General features: G+C 36.7%; 1 protein-coding gene across 39 annotated transcripts in view; it reads left to right on the top strand.

Annotated features, from left to right (window-relative positions):
- PAM (peptidylglycine alpha-amidating monooxygenase) overlaps positions 1-12875 on the top strand; it is a 150019-nt gene that overhangs the window by 69411 nt on the left and 67733 nt on the right. For 35 of the 39 annotated variants that reach the window (XM_088157307.1, XM_088157302.1, XM_088157296.1 and 32 more), the window contains 3 exons: positions 4285-4800; positions 5939-6059; positions 8179-8236. In XM_088157307.1, coding sequence (XP_088013433.1) covers positions 4709-4800; positions 5939-6059; positions 8179-8236 — 271 coding nt within the window. In that variant the 5' untranslated portion in view covers positions 4285-4708. The remainder of the gene's footprint in view (positions 1-4284; positions 4801-5938; positions 6060-8178; positions 8237-12875) is intronic. The other 4 variants (XM_088157303.1, XM_088157289.1, XM_088157283.1 and 1 more) reach the window with 1 other exon arrangement.

Genomic DNA, 12875 nt, shown 5'->3' with positions numbered 1-12875 from the left:
TCCTCAGGATAACTGTCCTCCTGGATTGGCAGATGGTGTTAGAGAGTAGAATAGCCCCCTTGTTATCCAAGAGGAGGCAGTCAGAGAACTGCTGAGATGCTTGGATATTCATAAATCTATGGGACCAGATGGGATTCATCCCAGGGTGATGAGGGAGCTGGCAAATGAGTTTGGAAGCCGCTCTCCATCATTTACCAAAAGTCCTGGTGAGGTTCCAGATGACTGGAAGCTGGCCAATGTGACACTCATTTATAAAAAGGATGGGAAAGAGGATCCTAGTAATCATAGGTCAGTTACCCTGACCTCAATACCAAGGTTATGGAACAGTTTATACTAAGTGCCATCATGCAGAATTTGCAAGATGGCCAGGGTATCAGACCCAGCCAGCATGGGTTTAGGAGGGGTAGGTCATGTTTGACCACCCTGATCTCCTTTTACGACCAAGTGACCCACCTGGTGGATGTGGAAAAGGCTGTGGATGTTGTGTACCTGGAATTCAGCAAGGTCTTTGACACTGTCTCCCACAGCATACTTCTGGTAAAGCTGGCAGCCCATGACTTGGACAGTAGCACTCTTGGCTGAGTTAAGAACTGTCGCTACTGAGCTAGAGAAAGCAATGATAGCAACACGGAGCTCCTTGGGGAAAAGAAGGGTTTTTATTGAGAACGTGGTTCATATTTATAGGGGGTTCCGCTGAGCTAAGACAAGACACTAGTTCATTGGATAATTGGGAAAACGCCCCTGGGAAAGTACTTCGAGACGGGTCCCACAGTTAACACAGTTAACAAAACTACCATCCTGGGAAGAAACCTCCCTACCAGAGCTGAACATGTTATCAGCTTGGGAAAGGATCTGAGGGAGCTAGGAGAGACCTCAGCCTGGGAATGATTTTCCTGGCTGTAATTTTCCTAGACCTCTAACAGTGTGTCCACAAAGAACTGGCTGGATGGCTAGGCTGGGAGAATGGTAGTGAATGGTGCTGCATCCAGCTGGCGACCAGTCACCAGTAGTGTCCCTCAGGAGACTGTGCTGGGGCCAGTCCTGTTCAATATTTTTACTGATGACATGGATGAGGGCATTGAGTCTTTCATTAATAAATTTGCAGATGACACTAAGCTGGGAGCATGTGTCAGTCTGTTGGAAGGGAGGCGGGTTCTGCAGAGGGACTTGGAATGGTTGGATGGATGTGCAGAGTTCAGTAGGATGAGGTTTACTAAATCCAAGTGTCGAGTCCTGCATTTTGGGCCACAATAACCTCCTGCAATGTTATAGGCTAGGGACAGTGTGACTGGACAGTGCCCAGGTAGAAAGGGACCTAGGGGTACTGGTTGACAGCAGACATGAGCCGGCAGTGTGGCCCCTGGTGGCCAAGAAGGCCAATGGCATCCTGGCCTGTATCAGGAATGGTGTGGCTAGCAGGACCAGGGAGGTCATTCTTCCCATGTATTATGGGCACTGGAGGCTGCACCTTGAGTGCTGTGTCCAGTTCTGGGCCCCTCAGTTCAGGAAGGACGTTGAGATGCTTGAGCACATCCAGAGGAGGGCAATGAGGCTGATGAGGGGCTTGGAACACAAGCCTTGTGAGGAACGGCTGAGGGAGCTGGGGTTGATTAGCCTGGACAAAAGGAGACTCAGAGGTGACTGTATCACTCTCTACAACTTCCTGAAAGGTGGTTGTAGTAAGGTGGGGGTGGGGGTTGGTTTCTTTTTCTAGGCAGCAATTGACAGAACCAGAGGACACAATCTCAAGTTGTGCCAGGGGAGATATAGGTTGGATATAAGGAAAAGGTTTTTTACGGAAAGAATTATAAAGTATTGGGATGCTTTGCCTGGGGAAGTGGTAGAGTCACCATCCCTGGATGTGTTTTAGAAAAGACTGGATGTGGCACTTGGTGCCATGGTATAGTTGAGGTGTTAGGGTATGGGCTGGTCTTGATGATCTTGGAGGTCGCTTCCAATCTAGTTGTACTGTGATACTGTGAAAAGCATTTGGGGATGAAAATGGGCCATTTTTAAAGAGACTATAGAGATGTGTATTTATCTCACTGGAGCTTAATTTCTTTGGTTTTTTTAGACTATTCCAAATTACTGCTTTACCTCCATCTCCTGTGGTCAGCCACAAATTGTCACATATTCTCTTAACATTAAGATGTGTTCTGGTGATTTTTGCTATTACCATGCTTAACTTGTAGTGAGAATTGGAAGCTGCTGTAAAGAAACCCTTGCATTTCAAACGAGGAGGGATTATGGGTTTGGTTTCTTAGTTCCTTCCTTTTGTTTCTTTTATATTAAATAAATCTCCTTTATTAAACTGTATACCATGTAAATGTTTGTAACAGACTTGATATAACAGATCTCAGACATAGTGAAGCTGACATAAAGTAAGCATTTGTTTTTATTTCTAGTTATTGGAAAATATATTTTCATATTTTAAAAAAAATCAGAATATTGTAGTTCTGTGTATGTTACATCTTACTATATTCTTCCTGTTCCTGTTCTTCAGATTTCTTGCTTGTCAAGCGAATTTCCACTATAGTATGGGAAGAAAAGACAATTTCTTGGGTAATACAACTAAAGAGAGGTAGTAGAACCTCTGGTCAGGTAGTTTACAAAGACATTGAACTGTTACTTTTGTGTAGTTACTCCTTAAAGAGTGAAAGTAGTGAAGCCTATATTATTGTAGTTAACTTACGTGAAGCATATCAGCATGTCACATTTGTCTTTTTTGTTTGTTTTTAAATGATTTTTGGTCTTCATTACAGCATAGTCCTTTATATGTGTTGCAGATTTGTATAGTTCACTAGTGAAAATGATTTAGATCACTTCTTCTAATAAAGAAATTGAGACATGAAAATTTACATTAAAAAAGGAATTAAGATTATATCATTGCTTGTATGAATGGTTTTGGACAGCCTTTGCATATTTTTGGCAAGCTGAAAACTAATGTGTTTATTAAGCTGTAAACTAGTTTTTTCAGTTGTTTGTGACTAAATCTTTTTTGCCATCCTTCAGTGAATAAAATTTGCAAATTTAATGTTGGTTAACATAATCAGAATTTTAAATCTTGTGAATAATGCAAATCTAGTGTAGCTGTTTAACAACAAGCAGTGACTGTTTAGCCAGTATGGCTGCTAAGTTTATGCTTAAGCACTTTGGATTTATAAGAAGCCTTTTTGGTACACGTGCCTTGAAATGGGAGTAATTTTTTCTTTTTTTAAATACATGGATTTTCACTGGTTTCATGTCAGAATCCTTATTTCCTATTTCATCCTTATGAAAGTATTTTGACTATGTCTTTCAGGGGCTGGAAAATATTTTAATTTGGGTGGGTTTTTTTCTTATTAGTATTTATACTAATCTAGAATACCCTATTTAGTAATCTATACTAATTTAGAAGAATTTCTACATGTACTGTGGTCCAGTTAAAAGATTTTGATTATGACTGGAAACTTTCCTTCTCCCAAAATTGGAATTCTCAAAAAATAAGAGAATATTAATATATATGTCTTCAGTAAGATATGATATAATTTTCTAGCATAATTATTAAAGAATATTAAAATTTTGGAATTGAATACTGTGTATACTAAAGTGGGGAAGTAAGAACAGTTGAAGTTAAACAGGAGAGAGACTAATGGTTTATGATGACATACTCTCAGTGTATGAAAGGACAGAAAACTACTCATGTAATATAAAGCAGTCTGATGTCAACAGTTCTGGTTACTGTATTTCCAAAAATAATTTTTAAGTATCTCTTTCCTGAAATGGATATTAAAAATAGCTAAAGCACATAAGAAACCCATGCTTATTAATGACATAATGGTTTATTACAAGTTAAATTAAAAGTAAAATATTCTCCCAGTCCGCAATATATACAGAAACATTTGGTGATAGTTAATAAAATTTACAAACCTTGATTCTTGCTATGTCAAATTGGTGCTTGTTTTTTCATGCTTGTAGAACACATAATACTAGTGTTTACATACGTGAAATACTCCATGCTTTCCATTTTACATTTTGAGGAGGTTTTCATATTTCTTCCCATCATGTGAAATATGTTTGAGAATACATTTTGTGTATCAAAATTAAATGTGTCTGTTTCTGATCATGTATGCAGGGAAGGAAAAGGAAGGAAAAGGGGGAATCAACAGAACCAATGCAATCTTTACTGGGTTGGGCTAAAGCTTATGAAAGAACTTACTAATATATTAAATGCCTCAACAGCAATTTGCTGAGAACTAGTGTTCTAATGTGTTAGTCATCCTTATGCTCCTTCTATTTTTATAGGTTCTGAAGGATGACTGATGCTGGTTTCTGTGATGGCACTTGAAGTCTCCCGTGCTGTGGATGGATAAGTAAGGTGCAGATTTAACTGCACAACCTGGGAAGAAAGCATCAGGAGTGCTAGTCCTCTTCAGCTCTTTAAGAGGATAGAAGTACAGTGTCATCTATCTGCAAGGGAAGATTCTTCAACAGCTTTCTACAGCTAATAAAAAAGACAACATAGTACCATCCACCTTCCTGATTTACAGTGCGTTGCTTTCCAAGATAAATGGTCTGTCAGAAGCTGGAGGATGCCCACAGAGCACACAATAATGAAGAAGTGAAATGATACTGCTGCTGCTGCCATCTGATTGTCAGGATCACAGCTGATAGAACTGTACTGCTCTTTTTCTGCTTGCTTAATCAGGCCAGAAATATCAGGGTGGACATGGCTGGCTTCATTAACAACCTGCTAATACTGCTTCTTCTGTTTCAAAACATCTGTTTGGGTTTCAGAAGCCCACTTTCAGTCTTCAAGAGGTGGGTTATGCAGGAAAATATTATGTGTTGAATGCATACAGTCACAATATTAGAAAGTATGAAAAAGCATGTCTTAGATAAAAATGTGTTACGGTATTTGTTCAGTTTTGATCACTGCTCTGAATTTTCTTTCTGTGCTTTTGAAATGGCCCTGTGGTCATACTGAAGACAGAAATTCATGTTTTATCCATAGGGTTGCTCATTAAAGGTGATACATAGATAGAAGGATAAAACGGCAGTTAATATACTTTTTTTAGTTAACGCTACAGCTGTATTTGAGGCTACACAGGGAGTAAATATATTTCAGATGTGGAGTTAGCTTGCAGGACAAGATGATGTTTTAACAAGAAAACATCAACTAAGCTGAACAGCCCTGAGAATTTTAGGGATTGTTTGAATTCAGAATTACATAAGTAAACTTTAGTATAGTGCGGACAAGAGAAGCCAGCTCTTAGCTCCTGAGAAAAGGATTTTACTGTAATTGAGGTTAGGTACCATGTTGCTTCTGTATACATGAATATACACAGTCAAAACTTGTATCAGTGTTGCATCAATGTTTCTCATGTCTTACCATTCAGTTCTTTATAGCGATCTACATTTTTCTTACAATTTATTTATATGTTGCATTCAATACAGAATTTGATATTTGATGTTGCCAAGTTTACTGGGTTTTTTTGCTACTTGTAGTAGCATAGGAGTTGTTATAAATGCGAAAATTCAAATAGTATTTGAATTAAAAGTTGCCACTTTGTATGTAATTTAAATTTAATCTGTGTAGAATTATAAATCATAGTCTCAAAAAAACCCTCCAAAACTGTTGTGAATTATTAATAGCACTTGACCTATTTAATGAACTAATTCTCTATCTGTACAGCCACGTGCCTCATACAATTATCAGGGTGAGATAATAGGTTACATTTTCAGCTAACATTTTCCAAACTAGTCGTAAGGACTACTAAGTACTTACTGAAGTAACTGAACATAACTAAGATGTTTTCCTCACCTCATGATGAAATTTTCAGATCACTCCTGGAACTACTCAGCATTGTCTAACTTCTTTACTAGTTCTGTAAGGACCCTTCTTTTAAGAAAGACATAACAAAAAGCAATGCTTAAAAAATTCTTCCTTCTTCTTAAGGTATAAAGATACCAGCAGATCTCTTTCTAGTGAATGTCTTGGAAGTGACCAGACGGTGATTTCCTTTGGTCTGTCAGATTTTGCACTCGACATCCGCATGCCTGCAGTGACACCTAAGCAGGTGAGAAAATTGCAGGTTTTGCCACTTTCTCTTCTTCCAATAAGCTAGGAAAATAAAGCTTTCCCTACAATAGCACTCAAATAAAAATGAAAAAAAAGCAGGATAATTTTTATAGATACTTATCTATATGTACTCTTCAGAGAAAAGCAGGCAAAAAAAAAGTAGCCTCAAATGAGAGATAAATCTTTTCACTGAATTAATTTTATTTTTACAATGTTGGATTCATAAACTGAATTGTTGAAGTTTTATAATGTGAACTATTTTTAGCTGTGCTACTAAGACATGGAGTTGAAGTTTGCACCGTATCTTGGACGATGCATCAGTGAATCTAATTACATTAAGCTGTATGTTGCTGCTACTTCAGCAAGCTGAAAGAAAACAATGAAAAAGCACTTTAAAAGGGTTAGTACTTCTGACCCACTATTTTTATCCTAAAAATACTCCATGAAAGCTACTATAAACAAGTTATGATTTTATACACTTTAAGGTATGAAGTGTATTATATTCTATTGAGCCAAGTGAGTAGAAGTGAAGGCAGTTAAGATTTTTTTTTTCTTTTTGCAGTAAGGCATTGCAGGGAATTGTATATATATCATTAAGAGGTCTACATCTGTTTTAGAAGGCTGAAGATGCTTGAAAAGAGCAGTATGTTAGACTGCAGTAGTTGATGACTCATTGTTGCAGATAGCACTTTTTGAAGGAGTGAAGGGAAAATGAAGTTTTCAAGTTATTGGGGAAAAACCCCTCTGGAATATGTCATTGAAAGCAAGAGGTGTTATTTCAGCAAGTGCAAAACAGAAATATGGTTTCTACTAAATCTTTGCAGCAAAATATTAAACTTCTGCATCAGAAAGAGTGGAAAGTACTCTCAGTTCATCCAGGTGCACATTTATAATTATGTGTTATTGATTTTACCTGAAGAGCCATCAGCTGAACAGCCAAGAAAAGAGGTACAAAGAGATCAGTCAGTTCAGATTCCTATTACAAAAAACATTTTTGTGTGTTGCATTGTCAAGGCTGGGGAAAAGGTTGCCTAAAACCTTGCATTTTTTAAATAAGTTAGTGGGCATGTTGAAGGGGTGGGAGGGCCAGGATTTGTCTTACTGTTCATAACTGCAGTTGTTCAATGGGTGCATGTATGTCAACCAGCCCCTTACATGAGGTAGGAGTGATCTACATATATTATGAGTTGTGCATTCTTTTGGTAAGGGACTGTGCATGAACATTCATTTGAAATGGTTTAATTTCTACAATGTGAAGCATTACTGCCATTGTCTTTCAGGGTTTGAATATAAGGTCCTAAATTAGGTTGTGCTTTTAAAAAAAAATCTTCTGAACGCAGGTTAAATACAAAACACAGAATATTTCCTTTTCTATGTCTAGAAGGCTTTAATATGTTAACTGTAAATGCATGTAACCACAGTACACAAAGGCATTCACATGAATTGTATCAATTAATCTCCATTCTTACATCCCATTTTCTAGCAAAAACATGAAAAATGGTTTATTATCTGTGCAAATCACTGCTCTGTGTAATCATATATTGTTATCACCATTGCACCTTCCTTCTTAGTTGCATTTACTTGTTTACAGCTATCCACAGAGTCTTCATTTAAATGAAGTTTGAAGTTATTCATAGCAGGATTTTTAACTTTATCTGTTTAGATGTCACTGTAAAAGTGAAGACCTGTCAGATTTTGAGTTCATGGGTAGAGTGAAATTCCAATAGGTGATACATTTCCTTTTCTAAAGAGCGTTAGAAGTTGGAAAGAAAACATTTAAGGAAAAAGAGGTTCAAAGTAGTTAATAGTGTACCTACCAACCTAATAGCCACTTTGATAACCTTATAGCCTGATCTCTGTTACATGTTATATGCACTCATTGTGGTAATGAATTTATTTTTTATAGTAGTAAACCACGTAACATACATCATATTTGCTCGAGTATCTCATAAAGTATGTATGTTTTTTCTAGATGGTCCTATTGTATATATTAATTTATTCAGTATTCCCACATTCATCTTCAGAAAGTGTAGGGATTTTTATGCTTTATTTCTATTCTTTAAATTCTCGGTTTTCCCAGTTTAAAGGTTAATTTCTGTTCTCTTTTTGTTTAACAGTCTGATACCTACCTCTGCATGTCAGTACCCCTGCCAGTGGATGATGAAGCCTATGTAGGTTAGTATTGGTTATAAGCAAGCCATTTTTAAGAACCTCAGCATTTTCTTTTTTTCCCTTTGACTCATATTAACTTAATCTTTGAACATCAGAGTTTCCAAAATGCATTTGTCATGTCTAATGCAGAAACAAACTAGAGGGAGCTACTTGAAATCAAGATAAAACTGTATCTGAGGAGATTCATGAGTAATAGCAGTTAAGGAGCTGCATGCAGATGCCTCTGGCAGTCAGCACCAAACAGTCCATTTGTAAAGTACTGGTTTTCTGTCTCTGGCTGGATACTTAATTCTCTACTGCTGAGTAGACTGTTCTTTTACCTTCTGGTACAGACTGTAAATCCTTTGCACTTACAGTCAGTGTTAGCTGCTGAAAGATTTTACTTGGAGGAGAAACCTAATAACCCTCTCCCTATTTTTTTTTAATGGCATGGCATGACTAAGATGGCAGACAAGTAGAGGAAATACTCTAATGCATTACAATGCTGTCATCATATAGATCAGCAGAAGAACACCATCTGTTCAAAAAATCTTTGCAGTAGTTAACATTTTATTGCCATGAACATACAGTTGTTCAGATAAAGAGAAGGCTTATTGGTTTGGCTGAAGATAGTTTTGCTTTCAGAACATGCTATGAACTGTATAAAAAGAAACAATATTTTTCTTCCTTTACACTTTTGTTGCATTTTAGGATACCTGCACTTAATAAAAGTATGGCGAGAATCCCATGTAATTCTTGATGTAGTGTTTTATGAGATCGTTGTTCCATGTGGATTTTCTTGTGGAAATCTTTCAGAAGATAGAACATTGTTTTGATTTTCATGTTGTATTACAGTAACTAAGAGAAATTATTAAAATTTTTTCAAGGCTTTCTCTATATACCTGTTTTGTAAAGAGGTGAGAATCTGACCTCACATTTTGCTTCTGAATATGACTCCAGAAAGAAAAATTAACATTGAAGGAAAGGAGTGAATATTCATTTTTGAATAAGCTATGCTTGCTGTGCTGTGTGTGCAATAGATTCTTCTGCTTTTATTGATTTTTAGAAAGGCAATATTACTAACTTCCTCCTTAAGCAGCTTTTATTTTGTGTTATTATTGTGTTTCACTGAGTTGAAAAATTCTATAGTTTAATTCATTATTAGGTTGCTGCCCATCTAGTTCTGTTGCTTGTGTTAAAGGAACATAAGCTTCTTTCACTGGTGTGTGCATGCTTAAAAGGACCTACTGAAAGAATTTGCTTAAAAGTTATGCAAAGTTTTAGTGCCAGTCATGCAATGCAACCCATTTTATTTTTTTCTGTAAGCCTAAAAATGTGTACATTCTTCACCTGATTTTTACAGTATTTGGTCACCTTTCCAGTGATCACTGTTCCTGAGTGAACCTGCCATTACAAAGTAGAATAAGGTCTCTGGACAGAGAAACCATTCTAGTTGTGTAGAGCTTTCGAGAACAAGAGGAACTCAATGAACAATCTGTAAGAAAACCCAACTTGTTGTGTGAACATTAAGTGTTCCCATGATAGCCTTCCTTACGCTTTAAAAGTAGAAAAAATTATTGGTTTTTTTCCTCTTTTTTCACTCCCACACAAAATAAATAGGCATATAGTCAGTGTGAAGCTCATGTTCATTCCATTTTTCTTTAGTAAAATCACCGGAAAGTTTTCCTCATGGAAAAGGCTCAGATTGGAGTTTTCATAATCACCAAAAGTTACCTGATCATTAGAAAGAGTAGACTCAGTCATATCCAGCTGCAGAGACTAGAAAGAATGTAGAATTACCTACCTTATATCTACATAGAAAATTAAATATTTTCATTAAAGATGTTTTTACAATAGGCATCATCACCTAAGAAATTAACTGCTCAGTGTTTTCTTAACTACTTTGAATACTGTTAAGTGTTGTGAAGCTATTAACTTGCATACACGTATTTTCTAAGCACAGCAAATAAGCACAGAAGATTGGCACACAGAGAATGTTTATTCTTTTTGAAAATATAGAGTCTGTATTTTTACGGTTTAAGTGGAATCTGCCTTCATTGCATTGCCAATAAATGATGTCATTCACTTTCCCTAGAACATACTGTTTTGCTTTGTGACAAAAACGGAAAACTAGCATATGAACTGTCACTGGGTTTCTGTTTAGTGATGTATTGAGAAGACTGTGTGTAGTGAAGAGCTTCAACACGAGAATGTGTGAAAACACGTAACTGAAACAATAAACTAGATTCCTGAGACAGTTTGATGGTACTACATGGTCTTCCTTCAGTTCAATTTATCTGCTATGTAAATGCCTTGTGCTGTGTTTCCTTTTCTTTTTTGGTGTAGTATGTGGTCAGTATTACATTTGTTAATAAGTAGAAAATTTTTTGTAACATTTTTTCAGTATTTTTATTAAATTTGTATTTAAGGACTTTGAACTCAGGCTTCAACTTTGCTATTTCCCTAAAGAAAATCAGTAAACATTCATGCTTGCACAGGGACAGTGGGTATAACTTTGTACTTCAGAACTGGAGGGATGCTGTACCAGAATTCACGAACTTAGAGTCAGTTCTCAGACATTACCAGAGGAAGGAATCAATCACACCTACTTAATTAAATGTTCCTAGCTGGAAAGAGAATTAGAGCAGGTTTTTTCCTATAGATCTCTTTCAGGCATGCATCTATATCTTTTTCCTGATGTTGTTTTCTGTATTATGTCCTTTAGTGAAGAGTCAGATTCTAAAGGCTGAAATTTCTGTTTGAACCAGTTTCTCTATCCAAAAGGGCTGTAACTACTGACAAATTTGATTAGGAAGAGTGGTTTTTTTTGTGAGGTGGGTTGGTGTACATTTAAGTTTATGCTAGGAACATACCTTTTGCTCCTGTGAAGTAAATGTCTGTGAGATTATTATGTAAAATGTTACTAGTGAGTGAGGTTAATATGTAATTTTTCAAGAAAGTATTGCTCCAGTTACATTTTTAAAACATCTCATTGCGGTTTTCTTCTGCGTCCTGTTTGATTAATCTCTATGAATAAGTAGCCAAAACCAGAAACTCAGGTGAGTCTTCAATGGTGCAGGCATTGGTAAAAATTAGTTTTTCATTACTTAGCTGTAGAGATAGCTAAAGAGTACTCTATAGACATTTATATAAAATGAGTCTGATAGCAGGCCACTCAGCCAAAAAACTTGGACTGTCATCTTCATCTGTTAACATTAATTTATGCAGATGACCAGTAAATAAATGTCTTTTTCTTACGGACTCATGGTAAGTCCCTATCTGTTAGACTATGCTGTAGAAGTGAAATTGAGCCTTCTGCATTCAGCAACACAGATTGAAATAATTAGTTGGTCTATTACTTTTCATCCATAAAGGACTCTGAGAAGCTCTAGGTTTGTTACTCTGTTCTGACATGTATAAACTTTCATATTGCCAAGCAATGATGTCTTCACTGTGTTGGAGCCCTCTAATGTCTCCCTAATTTGCCAAACTCCAGACACTGAATTCTTGATAAATTTCTTTAAAGTTAATTCTGTGATAGAGAGGACAGTAATATTAAAAAAAAATCTATCAACTTTATTTAATTGAATTGTTGTTTGTAAAGATGAACTTACTAGAAGTTAGTTTTTTAAATGCATAGCTTAAGTACACACTTTTAAGGTTAAACTGAAGTCATGATCTGTTCATTCCTGTTTCTCTTTGAGTTTGTAGTTCTAAGTAGTACTTGATCAAGAAATTAGGTCAGACTTCAATTTAGTATGTATACAAAAACTGCTGCTGTTATTTTAGTAATCATTTGTATCACTTCTCCATGCGTTAAAAAAATGAACTATTGAGTGATCTTATGTTCATTACTGTAAAATGTGGAGGTTTTCAACTAGGAAAACAGGACTGCTGTTTGATATTTCTTAAGCCTTTGATAGTGACAGTTCCCAGCACAGGAAGTGCTGGAATGTTACAGCAAGTCCAGAGCAGGGACACAAAGAGGATCAGAAAGATGGAGCACCTCTGCCACGGGGAAAGGCTGAGACAATTGAGGTTGTCCAGACTTCTGGGTGACCTAATTGTGGCCTTCATCCCACAAGAAAGAGGGGGAGAGATTTTTTAAAAGAGCATGGAGTGACAAGACAAGGGGAAAAGAAAAGACAGTAGGTTCAGATTAGCTGTTAAAAAAAAATTCTTTACTGTGAGGGTGGTGAGGTCCTGGCACAGGTTGCATGGAGAAGCTGTGGTTGCCCTGTCCCTGGAAGTGTTCAAGGCTACCTTCAAGCTCTTAGAAACCTGGCATAGTGGAAGGTATGCCTGCCATGTCAAGGGGGTTGAAACAAGATGATCTTTAAGGTCCCTTCAAACCCTGGCCATTTCTCATTCTCTGACAGGTACTGCATTTGGCTTAAATCCCACATTAATCTATATGGATTTTGCAACACAGGATTTTTTAGTTGGATTTTGTGTTTATTTCTTTTAACTTTCTCTCTGGATGTGCTGCTAAGACGATAGCTGTACAGGAACCATACTGTATCACCTGTACAAAGCTGTCTTAAGCTCATAGACTGACTTGACGTTTTTCAATGCTTCCTTAAGCAATGATGAGGTATACCAGCTAAAATAGTGTATGCCAGAAATCTGATTTTGCTTTGTTAGCTCTGGTGCATTATTTTTT

The sequence above is a fragment of the Sturnus vulgaris genome, chromosome Z (genome assembly GCF_052056855.1).
Source record: "Sturnus vulgaris isolate bStuVul1 chromosome Z, bStuVul1.hap1, whole genome shotgun sequence".
In the NCBI taxonomy this organism is placed as follows: domain Eukaryota; kingdom Metazoa; phylum Chordata; class Aves; order Passeriformes; family Sturnidae; genus Sturnus; species Sturnus vulgaris.
Note: the sequence above shows the minus strand (reverse complement) of the source record. Positions and strands in the feature narration are given on the sequence as shown.